The 19,444-nt window shown below is 43.9% G+C and overlaps 1 protein-coding gene across 4 annotated transcripts in view; it reads right to left on the bottom strand.

Moving 5' to 3' along the window:
* The window catches only part of SH3RF2 (SH3 domain containing ring finger 2), a 140,526-nt gene that overhangs the window by 67,123 nt on the left and 53,959 nt on the right, over positions 1-19,444 (bottom strand). For all 4 annotated transcript variants that reach the window (XM_070076260.2, XM_070076262.2, XM_070076261.2 and 1 more), the window contains 3 exons: positions 14,743-15,012; positions 10,972-11,067; positions 3,137-3,460 (listed from right to left, as the gene is read on the bottom strand). In XM_070076260.2, the coding sequence (XP_069932361.2) occupies positions 3,137-3,460; positions 10,972-11,067; positions 14,743-15,012 (690 nt within the window). The remainder of the gene's footprint in view (positions 1-3,136; positions 3,461-10,971; positions 11,068-14,742; positions 15,013-19,444) is intronic.

Here is a 19,444-nt window from a genome sequence, read left to right as displayed (position 1 = left end):
CAGTACCCACCTAGAGATGGTCTCCTGGGCTTTCCCAGAGGCTCACCGCGTTGTTTCTGATCTGCTCACTTAACCTTTGCCACCACTGTTGTCCACAGAAGCCACTCAGGGCTTTAGGTCGAATCCCAAATTGTTTTCATCTTAGGTCATTGCCTGATGTTCTACCCACACGTGTCAGGCGCTTTCCCAGAGGTGGGAAGGCACAACCACAGAGAAAGGTCAGAATTCCCTGCTCTGACTTCTCTTTCTGAGAAGGGACCCTTTGCTGTTTAAGACCTGAGGGACAATCCAGGACTCAGCCCCCTGTTAGGAAGGCAAATGGAGTAAATTCAGAAAACCGACTACTTCTTACTGCCCACCCTCCCTCCATCGAGTTAGTGGGCCCTGGACAGCTTTATACTTTCCCTAAAAGAATTTCCCTGGACTTTTTACTCTACAGTCACAGAAGTACTCACATCCCAATATTCAGATTATCTCTCAAGTGGGAGACATGAGGCTGAACTTAATAAACCCAAAAACCCCTCTCTCTGCTTCCGCAGGAGTGCACACACTCTCTGATCACATGTGTATTTACCTGGAATCAACTGATATATGAAAGTTATAAATATCTGTGAAGTACCATGTGGTTTTTTAAAAATCTTATCTTATTCATTTATTTTGACAGGGAAAGAGAGAGAAACAGCAAAAGCAGAGACACAAATAGAAAAAGATCTCCCATCTGCTGGTTTACTCTCCATGCCAGCAACAGGCCTGCCATGCCAGCTAGCCAGGAGCCTGGAACTAAATCCAGGTCTCCCATATGGGTGGCAGGGACCCAACTACTTGGGACATCACTGCTGCCCCCCAAGCTGTGCATTAGCAGGAAGCTAGAATAGGATGTAGAGCTGGGACTTGAACCGGGCACTCCAATACAGTATGTGAGCATCCCAAGCAGTGTCCTCACTGCTGTGCCAAATGAAATGCCCATCCTCCATGAGATTTTTTTAAAAAAAGGTTTATTATTTATTTAAAAGAGTGACAGAAGGAAAGACAAGGAGAGGAGCGATTACTGTTCTTGATATTTTGGTGATAGAATCCCAGTACTCACTATGGTTACTAGCACATTGTAAGCACCCAATATATGCTTTTTGCTTGAAAGAGTGACACTGATCTGTGATATTTCTATAGGAAGCTGACTTGTCTTCCAACCTTCCCTAGGAATAAGCTCCCACTATCTGCACAGATATTTAAGGCTTGATTCCCTGGTTCATTGAGCACCTCCTAGTGTCTAAGCACTGTGTACGGCACTGGGGTAGGGAAGGTAGGAGAAGCTTGATAAACTAGACTGAATTGCCGATCTGAAGGATGTTAGAAAACTTCTCATTTGTTTACCTTTCTGCTCATCTTTGGGTGCAGTTTGCAAGTGGGGGCATTTTAAGTGTGTTTTGACAACACCTGTGCAAACACGCGTAAATACTGTGATCCACAGTGATCGGAACTGAGAAAAGGCTGTCGATGCGGTGTGGTGGTTCCCTGGGAATAGGATACGTGAAAGCCATATGCTGGAGTTCTCGCCGTTTGTGACAACTAGGAAGCAGCATGACTTGCTTTCAATCGTCCCAGGATTCTCCCACTAGGGCCCAGCCTCTCTGCAGATGAGGCAAATGATCAGGAATAAGAACTAAAAAGGCACATGGAAAAGGACTTGTGGCTAAATCTTTTGGGAAGCCAGCCTACAGCAGAGTGAGCTGGCTTATTTTTACTGAGTGTGGGCTGTGCTTTATATATCTGTGCCTATATATAAAGAATGGTTGCAAGAAACTCTGACTCTGGCTTAATTGTGAGTCACCAGTCCCCATTTTAGAGTGTGTGTGTGTGTGTGTGTGTAGCGAGAACTTTGGGCAGAAAGCATGTATTTACTTGTAAAACCATGCTTGGAATGTGTGTAGGACATTTTCTGTTTTTGATATCAGGAGAGTGTGGATGTGCACATGTGCAGGGCAGGTGGTGCCCAGAATCACATGAACAGCAGTCTTGGAGAGACCCAGACCGTGGTCTGAGCTACAAAGTGTTGTGGGAGGTGACTGTTTTCTTTTCAGACAAGCATTCCGGTCTTTGAGGAGCCCTTGACTTTCTCCTTCCTTCTTGTCTTGTTAAAAAGGGATTAGAGTCCAATTAAGCCATTTAATCCTGAGGTAGAAATTCATGTTTAAAAACAAGATGTACAGCTTCCAAAAAAAAAAAAAAAAGTGCAAGTTGAGGTTTGTCCTTTCAAGTTGCCACCTGCACAGCTCCAAAGAGTGTTTTCCACTGAATACCCAACATGCAGTTCTTCCTAATGACTCTGTCTCATACCTCCACTCCTTCTTCTTGTAAAGTACCCTTCAACCTAAATAGGCACATGCTGTTCGAAGCACTTCAGCTTCTTGATTGCCACAACTGCTCTGTGTTTCTCTCTCTTCAGTTGGCAACCCAGTGCCCAAGGTTAATAACAGTAATACTATCATGAGCTAACGGTTACGGGGTGCTTTGTATGTGCTGGGCATCACTGTACTAAGCACTTTCCATACAGATCTCATTAGATACTCCATCTGAAGACACTCAGGGCTGGCTCCAGTGGCCTACCGCTGGATTTCATGCTCTGCTATTGCCATCTTGAAATTCTTAACCATTTTAAGCAATGGGCTTGCAGTTTTGTTTTGTGCTGGGCCCCACAAATGGTGTTGCTAGTCCTGAGAACACTCAATAAGCTATAGTTTGTTTTGCTTTCTTTCCATGCACTGCCTACTTCCTTGTCAGAGTATGGGCAACTCAATCTCAAATTGCAATGCAAAACTCTTGCTCTTGGAAAAGGCTCACGATGTCCTTGAAGGAAGTTCTCTAAGGGATGGGAAGTCAGGCAAGTCACTGAACCTCCTTAAGCCTCAGATTCCTCATCTGTAAAATGGGATAATAATAATTCCATCCCACTCACAGCTTCCTCAACGATATGATGAAGTCATATATATCCAGCTCTGATGTGCAATGCATATGATATTTATTATTAACAATGCCCCCCGGTGCCCAGCATGCACTAAACATGGACTATTGCTGGCGACGTAGTGCAGATCCCTTGCCCACCTTCAAGGTGCCCTTATTCCAGGGATGGGTTCCCTACCTGTCCCGGAGAGCTGGGGGTGAAGTCCACCTTCTCCACGTGCTGGCTGATCACAGAGGGGTTGCTGGAGCTGATGAGCACTGGAGTGCTGATCTCCACCCTGTGGCGCCCGGGAGGAGAATGTACCATCTGGTTGAGGGTGTTCAGGGCTGTTGTGATGGAGAACTGCCCGGGCCCCTTCCTCCTGGACCCTGGGCCCCTACGGAGGGTGGGCGTGCTGGTGGCTTTGCCTCTGGAGGGTGAGGACATCAGGGATAGGCTTTTGTTGTGCGATGACTGGCGGCCTTTGTTCTTCTCTAGCAGGTGCCTTGCCGTGAGGTTTGGCTGAAAAGACAACAGGTCCATGGAGAAGTTAGTCTTTGTGGTCCAGCGGGAGTAGCTAAGTCCTACCCAGGCTGCTCTGAAGCCAGGTCATAGGCCACCTCCTCAGGCACTGGTCCACTGACCATTCCTCAGTCAGCATAAGAATAGTTTTCATCTTTTACCAATATGTCCCAGTCATTTTGCTCTACCAGAAAATTCATACGACTCTCCAGGAAAGCAGGTATTACTCTTTCACTGAGGCCCAAAGTGGTTATAAATAAGCCACAGTACTCGATCCTAGTCAGGAGTCTTTGTCTTTACCCTCTTCTCCCAGCCATACTCTTCACCTGCTGGACTTCTGCCCTCCTCCTCTGCTTGTCCCTGAATCCTACCATGAATCGGCTGCTCACCCTTCCTGGTGCTCTGGTGGGCTTCATGCTTCCGGGTCAGTGCATTTCCACCCCACACCATGATCTTCCACTTGCCTTTTCCCTCCTTGGTCGGTGAGCCCCCAGGCAGCAGGTATCTTAACCCTACCATCCTGTCTTGTATCCCAGAGAGGTTGCATGCTGTTTGTGAACTGTGAGTGGATGCAGTTGGTCAAGTTCACGTACGTGATGAGTGTCTGAGCCAGAATGTAAGTGCATTTGGGCGCCTGAAACCTAATGGCAAAACTGTCTTTTATTGCTGCCTTTATGTACTTTCATATCATCACTGTTCTCCCTTGCTCTGTGTCAGTGGTATAATAGTAGGTCAGCTTTTTTTTTTAAATCTTGATTTCTGGAATTTGCCACTCTAGTGTAAGAACTGGCGAGCAAAATTCCTGAAAATGTAACCCCAGCTCTTGTGATCTGGTACCAGCCAACTCCAGCACACCGCTGAGTTACTGCTGTTCTTCCCCACAGTCGGGGTAAATCCTCACAAGAAGTATCAGTGAGTGACCTCCCCACTGAGGTCCCTGTGGGCTCCTTTCCTTTAGAAATCTGAAATTTGTATGTGAAGAACCCTTGCATTTCAGGATTACTTAAATTTCCATGATTACAGCTGTCATCCACTGTTCTGTAAAACCACATTTCATTGGAGTTTAGAAATTCAACTATAAAGGTCAAATGGGAATTTGCATATTCAGAAACCCTGAATGACAGTGCTCAGAGGATTAAAAACTTTGTACTGTTGTGAAAAATATATCAAGTAGGGGAATGAGACCATTAGGTACATTTTAAGATAAGAAAGCTGAGGCCCAGAAGAGGTGACATATAAATAGCAGACCAGTATGCAAATGACTAAACTGAAAATACCAGCAACTAGTCAGTGCCCTGGTGCGACAGGCATGGCGGGAGGCAGCCTCTTAGAATAAAGGGTTCAGGGCCGGCACCGCGGCTCACTAGGCTAATCCTCCACCTTGCCGCGCTGGCACACCGGGTTCTAGTCCTGGTCAGGGCGCCGGATTCTGTCCCGGTTGCCCCTCTTCCAGGCCAGCCCTCTGCTGTGGCCCGGGAGTGCAGTGGAGGATGGCCCAAGTGCTTGGGCCCTGCACCCGCATGGGAGACCAGGAGAAGCACCTGGCTCCTGCCATCGGATCAGCATGGTGCGCCGGCCGTGGCGGCCATTGGAGGGTGAACCAACGGCAAAGGAATACCTTTCTCTCTGTCTCTCTCTCTCTCGCTGTTCACTCTGCCTGTCAAAAACAAACAAACAAACAAAAACAAAAAACAAACAAACAAACAAAAAAAACAGAGGGTCCAGGGAGACATGCTGGCAGCTGCAGTGACAAATGAGGAAGAGAGCCTGCTCGGGCCCCTGCCACCCACATGGGAGACCCAGATGCAGCTTATGTCTCCTGGCTTCGGGCTGGCCCAGCCCTGGCTGTTGTGGCCATTTGGGGCATGACCCAGTGAACAGAATCAATCTCTCTCTCTCTCTCTCTCTCTGTCTCTCTCAACTCTCTCTTTCAAGTAAATAAAATAAATCTTTAAGTGATTTTTTTTTGAAAAAGGTGATAGCCCTGTGAAGATGGGGGTAAGAACATGCCAGGCTAAGGGATTATAAGCCAGCTGCAAAGCCCTAAGGGGGAATGAATTTGGACTGAGAAAAAGAAGAAAGAATCAGAAGGTTGGAGCGGGGAGGGTGATGAGAAAGTGGAGAGAGAGGAAGATCACACAGGGCCCAGAGGCCTCAGTTTTACCCTGCGCTTAACAGGAAGCCTTTGGCAGGATTTCGGTAGAGGTGTGACATCGTCCGGCACGTGCTTTTAAAAGTTCATTTAATAGTCTGGCAGTTTCTTAGACACTTAAACACACACTGAGCACCTGACCAGCAATCCTAGGTAAGTATGAAATGAAAAGTGCATTCAGTCAAAAACAGTGGGGAATATTTTATGGAAGCTTTCTTCATAGTTGCCAGCAGACAGAAACAACCCCAGTTCCTTTCAACTGGTGAACGGATAAAGAAACTCTGATACCCACACAGGGGAATACTACTCAGCAGTGAAAAGGGATGAACTACTGATACATGAGACAACACCGATGAATCTCAACTGCATTCCATGAAGTGAAAGATGCCAGACGCAAAAGCTACAGTCTGTGTAATTCCATCTGTGTGACCTTGGAGAAAGAACACCATAGGAGCAGAAGACAGAGTGCTTTCCAGGAGTTGGGAGTTAGGAAGTGACCGGAAAGGGGCGATTTTGTGTGGGGGGGGGGGCGTTGCAACTATTCCATGTGTTGATTGTGGTGTACTCACGCAGCCATGTGTGCCTGTCAAAACTTATAAAACTGGACACCCAATTTGTTAAGTCAACAACAGGAGTCACCGTGCACTTACTCCTCATGTAGGATCTCTGTCCTTAATGTGCTGTACATTGTGATTTAATGCTATAACTAGTACTCAAACAGTATTTTTCACTTTGTGTTTCTATGTGGGTACAAACTGTTGAAATCTTTACTTAATATGCTAAACTGATCTTCTGTATATAAAGAGAATTGAAAATGAATCTTGATGTGAATGGAAGGGGGGAGGGAGAGGGAAAGGGGAGGGTTGCGGGTGGGAGGGAAGTTACGGGGCTGTATTTTGGAAATCTATATTCATTAAATAAAAGTTAAAAAAAAATAAAACTGGACACCAAAAATAATAAATGTTACTGTAGATAGAAAAAAAGAGCTCATTTGACTATTATTCAGAATTGCCAGAGTAGCCATAGGGAGACCACAAGGAAGTTACCGAAGTTGTTTGGGCCAGCTCTGGTGGCAGCCTGCTTAGGAACAAGGCCTTCTAGTCCCTGCAGCACCTGTCCTTCTGTTGTGCACCCAGTAAGAGGACAATAGGCAGTCTTTGAATTGAATGAGACAGTTCTCCATGGCCACTCACAGCTATACCAAAATAGGTTCATTTTTTCTGCTTCAACCTGACTGTTTGGTCTCCAGGTGGGTACCAGCATCAGCTTTCCAATCGGCAACATTGACAAAGGGCCCCCTGAGGGCTCGCATCTGCCCTGTCCTCTGCCAACATGATTAATAGCTCCTTTGGGGGAAGGACTGCAGGTCTCTTAGATTTGCACTCACTCGTTTGAAACAATATCCTTGAGGTTCCCTGGGCTGAGCTAGGTTCACACACCCCAGGCAGGCCTCACTTTGAGAAGTTCTGACAAGAACAGGCATAAACTCAGCACTGTTTCACCACCTCTTCATGCAGGTGCAATTCAGTAAATCAAATGATACATGAAGAGGAAAAATCCTGCGTATGCCAAAAAAGCACGTCACCCTCCTAAGAAAGCATTCCTTCCTTCCAATTGCTTTGCATGGCGATAGTGATCCAAAGCTTATTTAAAGAGTTCTCAGCAAGTGCTAGCCTTAACGAAATGACTGGAGTCAGAATTTAAGTGCTGCTTTAAAAAGCTCAATTTAGATTTCAAGTAATTTTTGAGAACCAGGTTCCCAGATCAGAGAAACCACTTGATTATCTTTCCCCCCTCCTAGCAATTAGGAGAACAGATGAAGCAGTGGCTAGTTGGACGATAATTTTGAAGGTTCTTGTAATCACTAATTTTGGAGGTGAGGTGGTAGGGAGAGTTTCCAAATGAATAAGTATTCAATGTTATTTTGGAAAAATAGGTTTCGGAAATGGATAATAAAATGCGTTGGTGCCTTTCCCTACCACGGCTTTGTGGAAGCCTTTCAAAATAATGCAGAGAGCCATGCAAGCATTTGAGCAGCTCCTAAGGGTCCCACTGGATATTGTAGCTGACCTCTGTCCAGGAGCGTTAACCATCGTCTCCCCATCATCCTAACTGAACTTCCGCAGCACATGTTGCTTAACCTAGCCAATGGTTCCATCACTGACCTAAGCTGAAAGTGTCCACTCCCTCTCTACATCCTCACTCTGCAGTCTTCAAATCCTGTGGACTTTACCTTCCGAAAGGGCGTGGAGCCTGACCACTTGTCTCCAGTCTAGTGTTCTAAGCCCCAATCATTTCCCAATTGAGCCTGACTTCCTAGCCGGTCTTTCTGATTTTCTTTTTTTCTGCCTCCTCTCCAAATTATCCTTTTGTCCTGTAGTCAGGACAGTCTTTAAAAAGCCAAATATGATCAAGTCACTGTCTCACATAAAACCTCTCAATGGCTTCTATTGGCCTTTGGATCAAATCTAAACTTTATGATATGGCAAGGACGACAATACCAGATAGTCCCTGTGGTCCCTTATATTTCTCAGCTGACTTGAAGTTAGGTATGGCTATGTATATGACTGTTCAAGCCAGTGGGACGTGAGTGGGAGTGACATGTGTCACTTAGGAGCTGAGGCATGTAACTGTTGGTACACGACTCCATCATCTACTCTTCCTCTATGGTGGTGACTAGAAGTCCACCTGTTCCTGATGGTGCAGTTACAAGATGCTCCAGCCCGGACAAGAAATGTGAGTGAGAAATAACATTTTCTTTGTTGAGCCATTGATATGGTAGTGCTGTTTATTACAGTAGCATTTCCTAGCCCATCCCGCCTGCATAGAATGTTTTACAAAGTGTTCTGTGATCTGGATCCCACCGACTTCCCTGGCTTAATTTTTCTGTTACTCTCACACTCTCTCAACTCCGACTTTGGTATTCTTTAGGCCGCTTGGATACACTTCACTTCTTCATCCTGAAGGACTCTTACACATGCTGCCTCCATTCTCTAAAATGCACTTCCCTCCATTCTTGCCTGTTTAACTCCAATCATCTGTCAGATCTTGGATTAAATAGTATGTGCTGACCCCCAACCCCGGGAAGTTGTACATCATAACCCACTAGGAGTTCCTCTGCTTCTCTCTTTGCATTATTTATCACACTTAGGATAACTTCAGTAATCTCTGACTTTCCAGTCTCTGACAGCAGGAACCATATTTGTCTTGTTTTTAAAACTCTAGAACATAGCACAGGACCAGACATAGCAGACACTCCATGAAAAATTACCTGAATGATTGAATATACATTTAAGACAGCATCCCACTGGATGGTCTCTTAATTTTTTTCCTGATGACAGTGACCATCTTCCAAATAGTCTTTCATTCATTCACTTGCTCTGCTCTCCTTTTAAAATGGTATGCTTATTGTGTATTAGGCTGGTGTGAGATGTGCAAACAACACACCCATCAGGTGTTCAGAGAGGAAAGAGAGCACTGAGTGACCAACCAGCTTCTGAAATTTCGTGAAGAAAGTAGTTTTCTATCTGAGCCTTGGAAAATGAGTGCAATTTGAGCAAATTGAGTGAATTGGGTGAGTATTACTGGAAAGGGTCCCAGTAAGAGAAAAAGCATTAGGGATGGGGATTGTTTAGGAGAGATGCTAGGAAGACCAGCCCCTCTGGGTGCTTCTTTCCTCCCTCCCTTCGATAGTGCAGCACTAATTGAGTAGAAGGCATGCAGCGAATTTTGAAAGCTGGACAATGCTCTGGGCACACCACTCATTCCAGAACCTGCTTTGGCTCCTGTGAGTGGAAGCACTGGTCTCTTCTCCCAAATATGCCTCCGTTCTGTTTTCATCCCTTTAGCCCCAAGAGGGCAGAACAGCATACCTTGTACTTTGTTCATAGCTCCCTACTATTTATTTTTAACTATTCATTTTTAAAACTCATATTTACTATTTCTTAATGCTTTATGCATGGTAAGCACCTCATAAATGCAGTTAAACAATGAAACCTCTTGTTTAAATTTGTCATGACTTGCTCCCAGCCAGAGTGAGGTACATAGCCAGTGAGGTGAGAGATGGTAGTTTATATTATTATTATTTTTTTTGACAGGCAGAGTGGACAGTGAGAGAGAGAGACAGAGAGAAAGGTCTTCCTTTGCCATTGGTTCACCCTCCAATGGCCGCTGCGGCCGTCACATTGCGCTGATCCGAAGGCAGGAGCCAGGTACTTCTCCTGGTCTTCCATGGGGTGCAGGGCCCAAGCACTTGGGCCATCCTCCATTGCACTCCCGGGCCATAGCAGAGAGCTGGCCTGGAAGAGGGGCAACCGGGACAGAATCCGGCGCCCCGACCAGGACCAGGACTAGAACCTGGTGTGCTGGTGCCGCTAGGTGGAGGATTAGCCTATTGAGCTGCAGCGCTGGCCAGGTAGTTTATATTATTACACTGGAGAAATAGCCTCATATACTTTTTTTTTTTTAATAAAAAAGGCATATTTTAAAACCACAAAATATATTCTCATTTTAGAAGACTTAGAAAACACAAGCTGGTAGAAGAAAATAAAAAACATTTGGACTCTCACCATCTAGTGATCACTACTGTCAGTATTTTGTATGTATCTCATCGCTGATCCATTTATAAGCACACACATACATTTGTATAGTTTCATATAGATCAATTTGTTTTTATTGGCAAAGACATACAAAATTTGCCATATTAACCATTTTTTATGTCAACAGTTTGCTATTGTGAAGAACAGCGATAAAACAGATTTCTATAGCTTATTCATTTTATAAATTGAAACTCCATGCATTAACTTGATTTCTCACCTGAAAATAAATCAGTTTTTTTTCCCATAATAACAAATACTCCACAATACAAATATTATTCTCTAACATTATTTTTAATGGAATATTCTTTTCCATCTTCATATTTTTTAAAAGCAAATACTAATTTTTGGTAATTTAGGTTATTTTTTTGTTTTTCACTATTATATATAATACAATGGCAAATATTTTTGCATATCTTGTACATATGTATTTGTGTATTTGGTTAAATATTTCCTTCCAGCGAACTCCAAGATGTGGAATTGCTGACTCGTAGGAGGTGCACATTTTTAAGGTTTTTGATATGAATTTGTTTGAATTTGTATGTGAGAGATTTCTTCAATTTACCCTCCTGACAGCAGAATGGGAAGGGCCCATTTCTCCACACTTGCCAGAATTGGATATTACCATGTGGTATCTTTTCTTTGGAGACTTTAGATAGGTCTGAAAGAAGCCTCCTGTCAAACAGGAATTGCTCTCCGGTGTCAAAGGGGCCATGCATGTTCCGAGTAAGCTTGGATCAGATACTGATCTGATACTCACGTACCTCCACAAACAAGATAGGGAAGATGCCTACTTTATCTCCTAACTTGCCTTCTGCCCAGTTCTCATCCACTCGGCTTATCACGGTGATGATGTCATCCTGCAACAGAAAGTCTCATGGTTAGCATTTACTCTCAGTTTTCAGGTAACAGAAGCTTTCAATGGAGATCAGATTGGAGTCAGATGGTATAAGGTGCATGTAGCTCTTGCATGATTTATTGAGCAAAGCTTGCTACTAAAATGAACTTTTTCAATAAAGGACTAGAGTTGAGTCACCAAGACTACTAGGGGAATAGAAATAATTTGGAGTATCAATGAAATCAGTAGAGAAACTTGGACATTTCTAACTGTCAATCACTAGCAGCAACCAAGGTTTTCATTTAAATTAATCCGATGGAGCAATTGAGAATGAGTGTGGCATCGGGAGACATAGTTGTAGCTTGGCAGAAAGGATAGGAGCTGGCATTGTGGTATAGCAGGTTAAGCTGCCACTTGCCATGCCAGCATCCCATATGGGTACCAGTTAAGTGGCTGCTGCTTATTTTTGATCCAACTTCCTGCTAATGCGCCTGAGAAAGCAGCAGAAGATGGCCTAAGTGCTTGGATCCCTGCACCCATGAGGGAAACATGGATGGAATTCCTGGCTTCAGCCTGGACCAGCCCTGGCTGTTGCGGCCAGCAGATGGAAGATTCTCTCTCTCTTTCTCTCTCTCTGCCTTTCCTCTCTGTGACTCTGCTTTTCAAGTAAACAAATTTTAAAAGAAATAAGGATGAAATTGTATTCTCATTTTGAAGAATTTTCAGAACCTCTTCAACTTTTAATATATCAAGCAAAAAGCTTCTACTCAAATTTATCTCATTACAAAAGGTTTTAAGTAAATTTGCAGAAACATTTGAAAATATAGATAAGCAAAGCAAGAAAAATTTGCTGCTGCTGTAGATACAACTACTGTTAAGAGCTTGTTTGACATGTCGTCCCAGACTCTTTTGTGTCAAGATAAAACATAGAAAAACAAATATAATTATTTCAAAAAACTTTTAAAAACACATGCACACAAGGAAGTGCATAACCAGTGTAATGCTTGCGGAAGTTTACATCTGAACATCTCCATGAGAGCCCCATTCAGCTCAAGAACATTTCTAGTACCCAGAAGTCTCACTTCTGCGCTATCCTACCCTCAGCAACGGAAACGCTCTCTTCTGACTGCTAGCACTGGACAGTCTTTATTTTGCCCATTGTTGTACTTCCTGCAAGTGAAGCCCACAGGACCCGTTGGTTTTCTATGTCAGGAGCACCTTTCCATTTCCATTCATCTTCATCAATCTGAGCCTGTGTATTAACTCAGTCAAGATCTCCTGCTCTCTCTGCTTCTGCTCATGCTCCTCTGTAGTCTACATGAATGCAAATCTAAGTTTGTTATGGCATAATACTTTTTCTTAGCTTCCTTTGTCCTTATTACAATTTGCAGCTGCACATTTATTGGTTATTATTTCATTAATGGCAGTCCACCCTATCAAACTATACACTCCATGTGTTGAGGGGCAGGGTTTATTTTGCTCATCTCTGTTATCCTAACACCTAACACAGTGGTTCCCCTTCAGGTGTCTTAGCAAATATCTCTTGACTATATGCATGCATAAGTGAACAGGTGAATATGGGAACAAGCTGCACAGTTTACTGAGACAGAAAGCACTAGGAAAAGAGCAGCTTCGGGAGGGAAGCTCTTGCATTTAATTCGGACACGCTGAGTTCAGGAAGTCCATGGGACTTCCCAGAATACTCTCAGCTGTCCATGGTCCTGCAGGATAGATCCAGTCATCACTTTTCCTTTCATTGTCATAATCTTCCATTGTGTCTGTTTCTTCCACTGGACTATTGACTCCTCAAAGGCAGGGATAGTGAGCCGTCACTGCATCCCCAGTGGTCAGCTTGGCACACAGATGGGCTCAGGAAATGAATGAACATGTGGAGTAGGTGTGTGGATTCCTAAGAGAGTCACAGAAATAGACAATGCCTCTTGCTTATGTTTTCTTACAACAGTGTCACCAGAGCTCAGTGATTAATGCCGAGCACAAAGTAAATACTCAGCTGGCGCCATGGTTCAATAGGCTAATCCTCTGCCTTGCGGCGCCTGCACACCGGGTTCTAGTCCCGGTCGGGGCACTGGATTCCGTCCCGGTTGCCCCTCTTCCAGTCCAGCTCTCTGCTGTGGCCAGGGAGTGCAGTGGAGGATGGCCCAAGTGCTTGGGCCCTGCACCCCGTGGGAGACCAGGAGAAGCACCTGGCTTCTGGCTTCAAATCAGCGCGGTGCGCAGGCCTCAGCACTCCGGCTGCAGAGGCCATTGGAGGGTGAGCCAACGGCAAAGGAAGACCTTTCTCTCTCTTTCTCTCTCTCTCACTGTCCACTCTGCCTGTCAAAAATAAAAAAATAAAAATAAAACAAAGTAAATACTCAATAAATGTTTGTGGGGGAAGGCATTTGGCCTAATGTTAAGATAAGAAGTGCTCGAGTTTGATACTTGGCTGTGTTCCTACTCTAGCTTCCTGCTAATACAGATCGAGGGAGGCAGTGGTGATAGCTCAAGTGACTTGGCTCCTGCCACCTGTAAAGGAGAACTTGATTGTGTTCCTGGTTCTGCACTTCAACCCTCTAGTCATTTTGAACATTTGGACAGTGACCTAGTGGATGGGAGCCCCTTCTTACCCCCAAATAAATAAGTAAAATGAATGTTTGTAGAAATGAACTGACCTTGCTTTAACTGTAGTCTAAGCATAAACTTTGCAGTTGGAGCTACACAACAATCTTCCTTAGGATTCTCACTCTGAAGTGCCAAGACAGTAATGAAAACCATTCTTTCAAAATGGTTATATAACTGCGGTTATAGAGCTTGAGAAAATCTGAAGTAAACCTCATTTCTGGTAGTGGTGGAATAAAAACATTTCACAAAACATAAGACTTCTTGAGCTACTGCAGTGGTGCCATTTCCAATACTTATACTCAATCTACTTAGCACAAGTAGAAAACAATCAAACAATTCCAACTTTGATTCTTAAGACAGAATCTGAATGTTTTTCAGAATAACAAGTACTGAATATATAGGATTAAGGTAGTAGAACTGTCATTTCTTGCAAGTGGCGAAGAATCATCCAATGAAAACAAAGAGGCCAAAAAAATCTTAGAGTAATGAATGTGCTTGGAAAATATATCTTGTAAGAGGTTGCTTATGCATACAGGTATGAGAAGGCCATTGTGTTTGTTTGGAGTGTTCTAAATGTTGTGTTTACAACAAAATAGAATGCTGTAAATGAGCGAGACTAGGTAACCAGAAGTGAGTGTAACAAGAACGCCCTTCCAGCCATGTGATGGTGTAGGACTGCAGTTTGGAGCAGTAGGGTATTGAACTGTGTCTTCATTTTCTGTCCACATCTTTCCTATTGCTCTGCCAGGATAGGAACAGTGAGTTGTTCATGCTCCATCCCCAATGTCTGCAAAGAATAAATACTCAAACGTGAGTGCTCAATGAATGAATGAGTAAATACTTATTTTTGCAATTGCAATAGAAAAGCTTAAGGATTTCTATGAAACTCTTATTAGCAGATTTCTCTAAAGATTTTACTTCCATGTAATTTGATCTGTGCACATATGAGGTGCACACGTGTACATTTATGTATAAGATGCATATACTTTTAAAAATCAGCCAGTTAAATGTATCTGGGCCCTACTATGGCTTCTGTGTGGTCCCCAGTGACTTTGGTGGTTACGCAGACCCTTACCTTGAGGAAGGTCAAGCAATCCTGGTTTTCACCCTTGTCCTTGTTTCGTAGATCAAAGTTGTAGAGGGCCCTGCAGAGGGGGGGCGGCTGGGGCAGGTGCTTGATGACTTCCACAGAGCTGGCTGGGAAGATCCCACTGACTCCATTGATCTCCCCCTGGTACCAATTCTCATCCAGCTGTCTCCGGAGGAGGATGACGTCTCCCTTGTTAAAGCTCAGGTCACCAGCACTCTGGCCTCTGTAGCTGCATAAGGCCTTGGCTCGAGGCACCTGTGGCGGCACAGACCAGGAACACGTGCAGTTAGCTTAGAGACTGGAGGGACAGAAGGTCTGATAGTAATAACTAATTCTGAAGCACTTCTGATGTACTGAGTGTGTGTGTGTGGGGGGGTGAATGTATATATGTACCATGGCTGTTAAGCTAGCCAGCACCTCCTTTTAAATATGGACCAGAATTTTATTTATTTAATTTTAATTTTAGAGGTAAAGAAACAGCAAACACATACTTCCATTTGCTTGTTCACTGCTCGAATGCCTGCAGCATGGAGGCTGGGCCTGGCCGAATTCGGGAGCCTGGATCTCAATCCCAGTCTCCCACAGAGGTGGCTGGAACTCAACCACTTGGGCCATCACCACTGCCTACTGGGGTGCACATTAGCGGGAAGCTGGAGTCTGGACTGGAGCTGGAACCTAAAACTGGGTACTAGATTAGTATGGTATGTGACAGTCCCAAAAGAATCTTAGTTGCCATGCCAAATGCCTGCCCTTTGAGGTAGGCACTCATTTTCCCCCATTCATAAATTAGGGTGACTGAGGCATAGAGTGGTTCCATAACTTGTGTAAGGTGACACACCTGAGAAATGGCAGATATGAGAGCTGAACTCAGTCTACCTGATTCTAGAATCGTTGTTCTTTTTTAAAAAGGAAACCTTAATTTTATTTTTAATTGTTTTTTAACATATTCAATATCATTTGTAGATACAATTCTTTTTTTTTTAAAGATTTATTTATTGATTTGAAAGGCAGAGTTACAGAGAGGCAGAGGCAGAGAGAGAGAGAGAGAGAGAGAGAGAATCTTCCATCTGCTGGTTCACTCCCCAAATGGCTACAACAGCCAGAGCTGGGCCGATGAAGCCAGGAGCCAGGAGCTTCTTCCAGATCTCCCACATGGGTGCAGGGGCCCAAGCCCTTGGGCCATCTTCTACTGCTTCCCCAGGCCTTAGCAGAGAGCTGGACTGGAAGTGGAGCAGCCGGGTCTTGAACCAGTGCCCATAAGGGATGCTGGCACTGCAGGCCATGGCCTTTACCTGCTACGCCACAGCGCCAGCCGCTAGATAGAATTCTCAGAACATAATGATATCCCCCTCCTTCTCCCTTTCTGTCTCTTTTTAGTTTTTGAGATAACAGATTTTAAGTATATGTTAAAGAAAGGCTTAATACACCAAATAAGAAGTTTAACAAGTAAAAAGAAAAAAGATCCTAGTGGGAATATGGACAATGGCTATAAACAACAGTTGAGTGGAAAAATGACCAATTCGCTCAGATGCAGTAAATTTTAAAGTAATCACAGATTAGTAAAAATATGGTAGTATAACATTGGTTTGACAAAGGTATGAAACTAAGTTCCACAAAGCTGTATTTGCAGTAGTACTCATACACTCAGCATTGCTTTTTGTTTGTTGAAACTTTAGCTGCCATGCGTCAGGGAGAACTTGTGGATTTGTCTTTCTGGGTAGAACCCTTGTTCCGAATCACTACGCGGGGGTCAGGCTTGGACACGACTCCAACAGGGAGTGGTGACTCAGCTTGTGAATCCTGATTTTGAATTCTGCTGCACCTCTTTGCACTAGCGTGACCATGGCAAGTTGTTTAACCTTTCTTCAACCATGGTCATTTAGGAAATGGAGTATTCGGCTGTTGTGATGAATTTAATAATAATAATCACGCATTTAACTTCTTGCCTAGCATACAGTATGTGCTCAGTGGATGGCATCCATTGTTATCACCACTTTTTAATGGAAGGCTAATGATTCCAGGTCTTGCTGGTTCTCAGTGCTGATGGGAAGAAAGTAGAAAGTGTTACATGAGAGTAAAGCAGCTTAATTGGTCTTCTGCCTTCTCTAGAAATCGTAAATCTCCTGAGTGTCTGGATCATTAGGAAGCTCAACCGAGACAAAGAAACAATTAGTCAGAAAGTAATCATCAGGAATTTTTTAAAAATCAGCTCATGAATCATCATTTGTCAGATCAGTTGTCTGTCTAAATAATTATTTCAGTCAAGTGCTTTTTTTTTTTTTTTCCCCAAAATGAAACTGTTCCCTGCACACAGAAATGGCCTCGTTCTGGCCTTGCTTTGCATCAGCTTGCAAACTAAAAGTTCTAACAATTCAGGATGAGTGGAAATGCTTCTGTCACCCGGCAGTGTGACTGTGGGCTTTTCTGAGCAGTGGGTGAAGTAGTGCCGTCTCAGCGTGGCACTCCCAGCGTTCACTAGGGAGGCACCAAACCGGCCACCAGAGATCTTCAGGTTCGCAGTGTTCACTGGGGAAGGGAACGCCAAGCAGCATGGGGGTGGAGAAAGATCTAACAGCTCTTTTCTAATGGGATGGTGGAGCTGTAGGAAGGGCGTAGAGGTTAGAAAAACCGCAGAATACAGCTCAGCCGCAGGAAACTGGTGTACAAGCGAGCAAAGACATGTGTAGTAGGCAGGTTAACAGGGTGCTGAGGATGCAGGCAGGGAATTGGTTGAATAAATTATGATACACCCATACAATGAAAAACTTAGCACTCATTAAATGTGATGGAGTTGATCTATAATTAATAACACTGAACGTTACTCATACTGTTAATAGGAGAAGTTAAAATAGTTTTGTAGGCTGCATTTCATTATACATACATATATGCTCATACACACATAATTTTTAACCTGGGATAATTGTTTGATAGTTGTAAACCAACATTTGAATAGTAGTTATTTATAAGTAGTAAGTTTTTTTAATATTAAAAAAATACCGCTGGCGCTGCGGCTCACTAGGCTAATCCTCCGCCTGTGGCGCCGGCACACTGGGTTCTAGTCCCGGTTGGGGCACCGGATTCTGTCCCAGTTGCTCCTCTTCCTGTCCAGCTCTCTGCTGTGGCCCAGGAGTGTAGTGGAGGATGGCCCAAGTGCTTGGGCCCTGCACCCCATGGGAGACCAGGAGGAAGCACCTGGCTCCTGGCTTCGGATCAGCGCGGTGCGCCGGCTGCAGCAGCCATTGGGGGGTGAACCAACGGAAAAGGAAGACCTTTCTCTCTGTCTCTCTCTCTCTCTCTCTCTCACTGTTCACTCTGCCTGTCAAAAAAAAAAAAAAATTCCTACATGTTTAATTGTGTTTTCTAACTTTTCTACAATGACATTTTTTCTGATCATTTTTAAGTTTTTCTTTAGTTTTAAGATTTAACTCTTTTTTTTTTTTAACATTTTGCCATATTCACTTCATGTGCAGGCATTGCTTTTTCCTTTCCTCCATCTTGCTTTGTGGACGCAGGCACAGTCCATGGTGCTCTGGCTGCCGTCTGAAGATTGAGGATGAGAGCCACATTCAACTAGGGAGGGCAGAAGCCTGGGCAGCAGTTTCATACGCTTCCTGGACAGCTTCACTCCTAGACTTTTGTCAGAAAACCAAATAAACTTCCATGTTGTCGAATGCACTGTTCTTTTGGATTTAGGAAAAGTAAAAGGAAGAAAAGAAGAATGAAAATATAGAAAAAAGAAGACTCCAAGCCTCTGTGGCTTTCCATAATAATAATATCGATAGCCAATATTCATTAAGTGCTTCTTTGTGAAATATGATTTTGGAACTCTATAGCCAAATGATGATATAGGATATATGATTTTAGAACTCTATAGCCAAACATAGACTGTGTGAAATATATTTCACTTAAATCTCATGGCAACCTTTTTTTCGAGTTTTGCATTTCATTTATTGAAACCTTATACATATATTGTTCGGCTATAGAGTTCTAAAATTATATTTCCCGGGGCCAGCAACATGGCGCAGTAGGTTAACCCTCTGCTTGCAGCGCCGGCATCCCATATAGGTGCCGGTTCTAGTCCCGGCTGCTTCTCTTCCCATCCAGCTCTCTGCAGCTCTCTGCTATGACCTGGGAAAGCAGTGGAAGATGGCCCAAGTGCTTGGGCCCCTGCACCCAGGAAGAAGCACCTGGCTCCTGGTTTCAGATTGGCGTAGCTCTGACTGTTGTGGCCATTTAGGGAGTGAACCAGTGGACGGAAGACCTTTCTCTCTGTCTCTCTCTCTCTCTCTCTCTCTCTCTCTGTAACTCTACCTCTCAAATAAATAAATAAAATCTTTAAAAAAATCGTATTTTCCAAAATGTATCCCAAATCACAGAATAATGATGATAGCAAAGGAATACATAAGTCAACATCAGTCACTCAGTTTACAGCAGTCCTTGAGATGTGTGTGTTCCTTGTTCCAACTGTCTGATTAGAAAAGCGGGACGCATGGAAGCTGAAAGTCGTTCAGATTCACAGATCTAGAAAGTGATGAATTTAGGATGTGGACTCAGGTCTCTCCCCTAAGCCCAGGCTCTTAACTAGTATTTCCCATAATAAGTCTGTGGTTTTCCTGCACTGGGATCCAGGGAGATGTTAAAGTGCAGATTCCTGCTGCCTGTCCCCAACCTGTTTTTGATCAGCATC

The sequence above is a fragment of the Oryctolagus cuniculus genome, chromosome 6, assembly GCF_051225735.1.
Source record: "Oryctolagus cuniculus isolate XC-2025 breed Fujian yellow rabbit chromosome 6, ASM5122573v1, whole genome shotgun sequence".
Classification (NCBI taxonomy): Eukaryota; Metazoa; Chordata; class Mammalia; order Lagomorpha; family Leporidae; genus Oryctolagus; species Oryctolagus cuniculus.
This window is presented reverse-complemented; position numbering and strand designations above follow the sequence as displayed.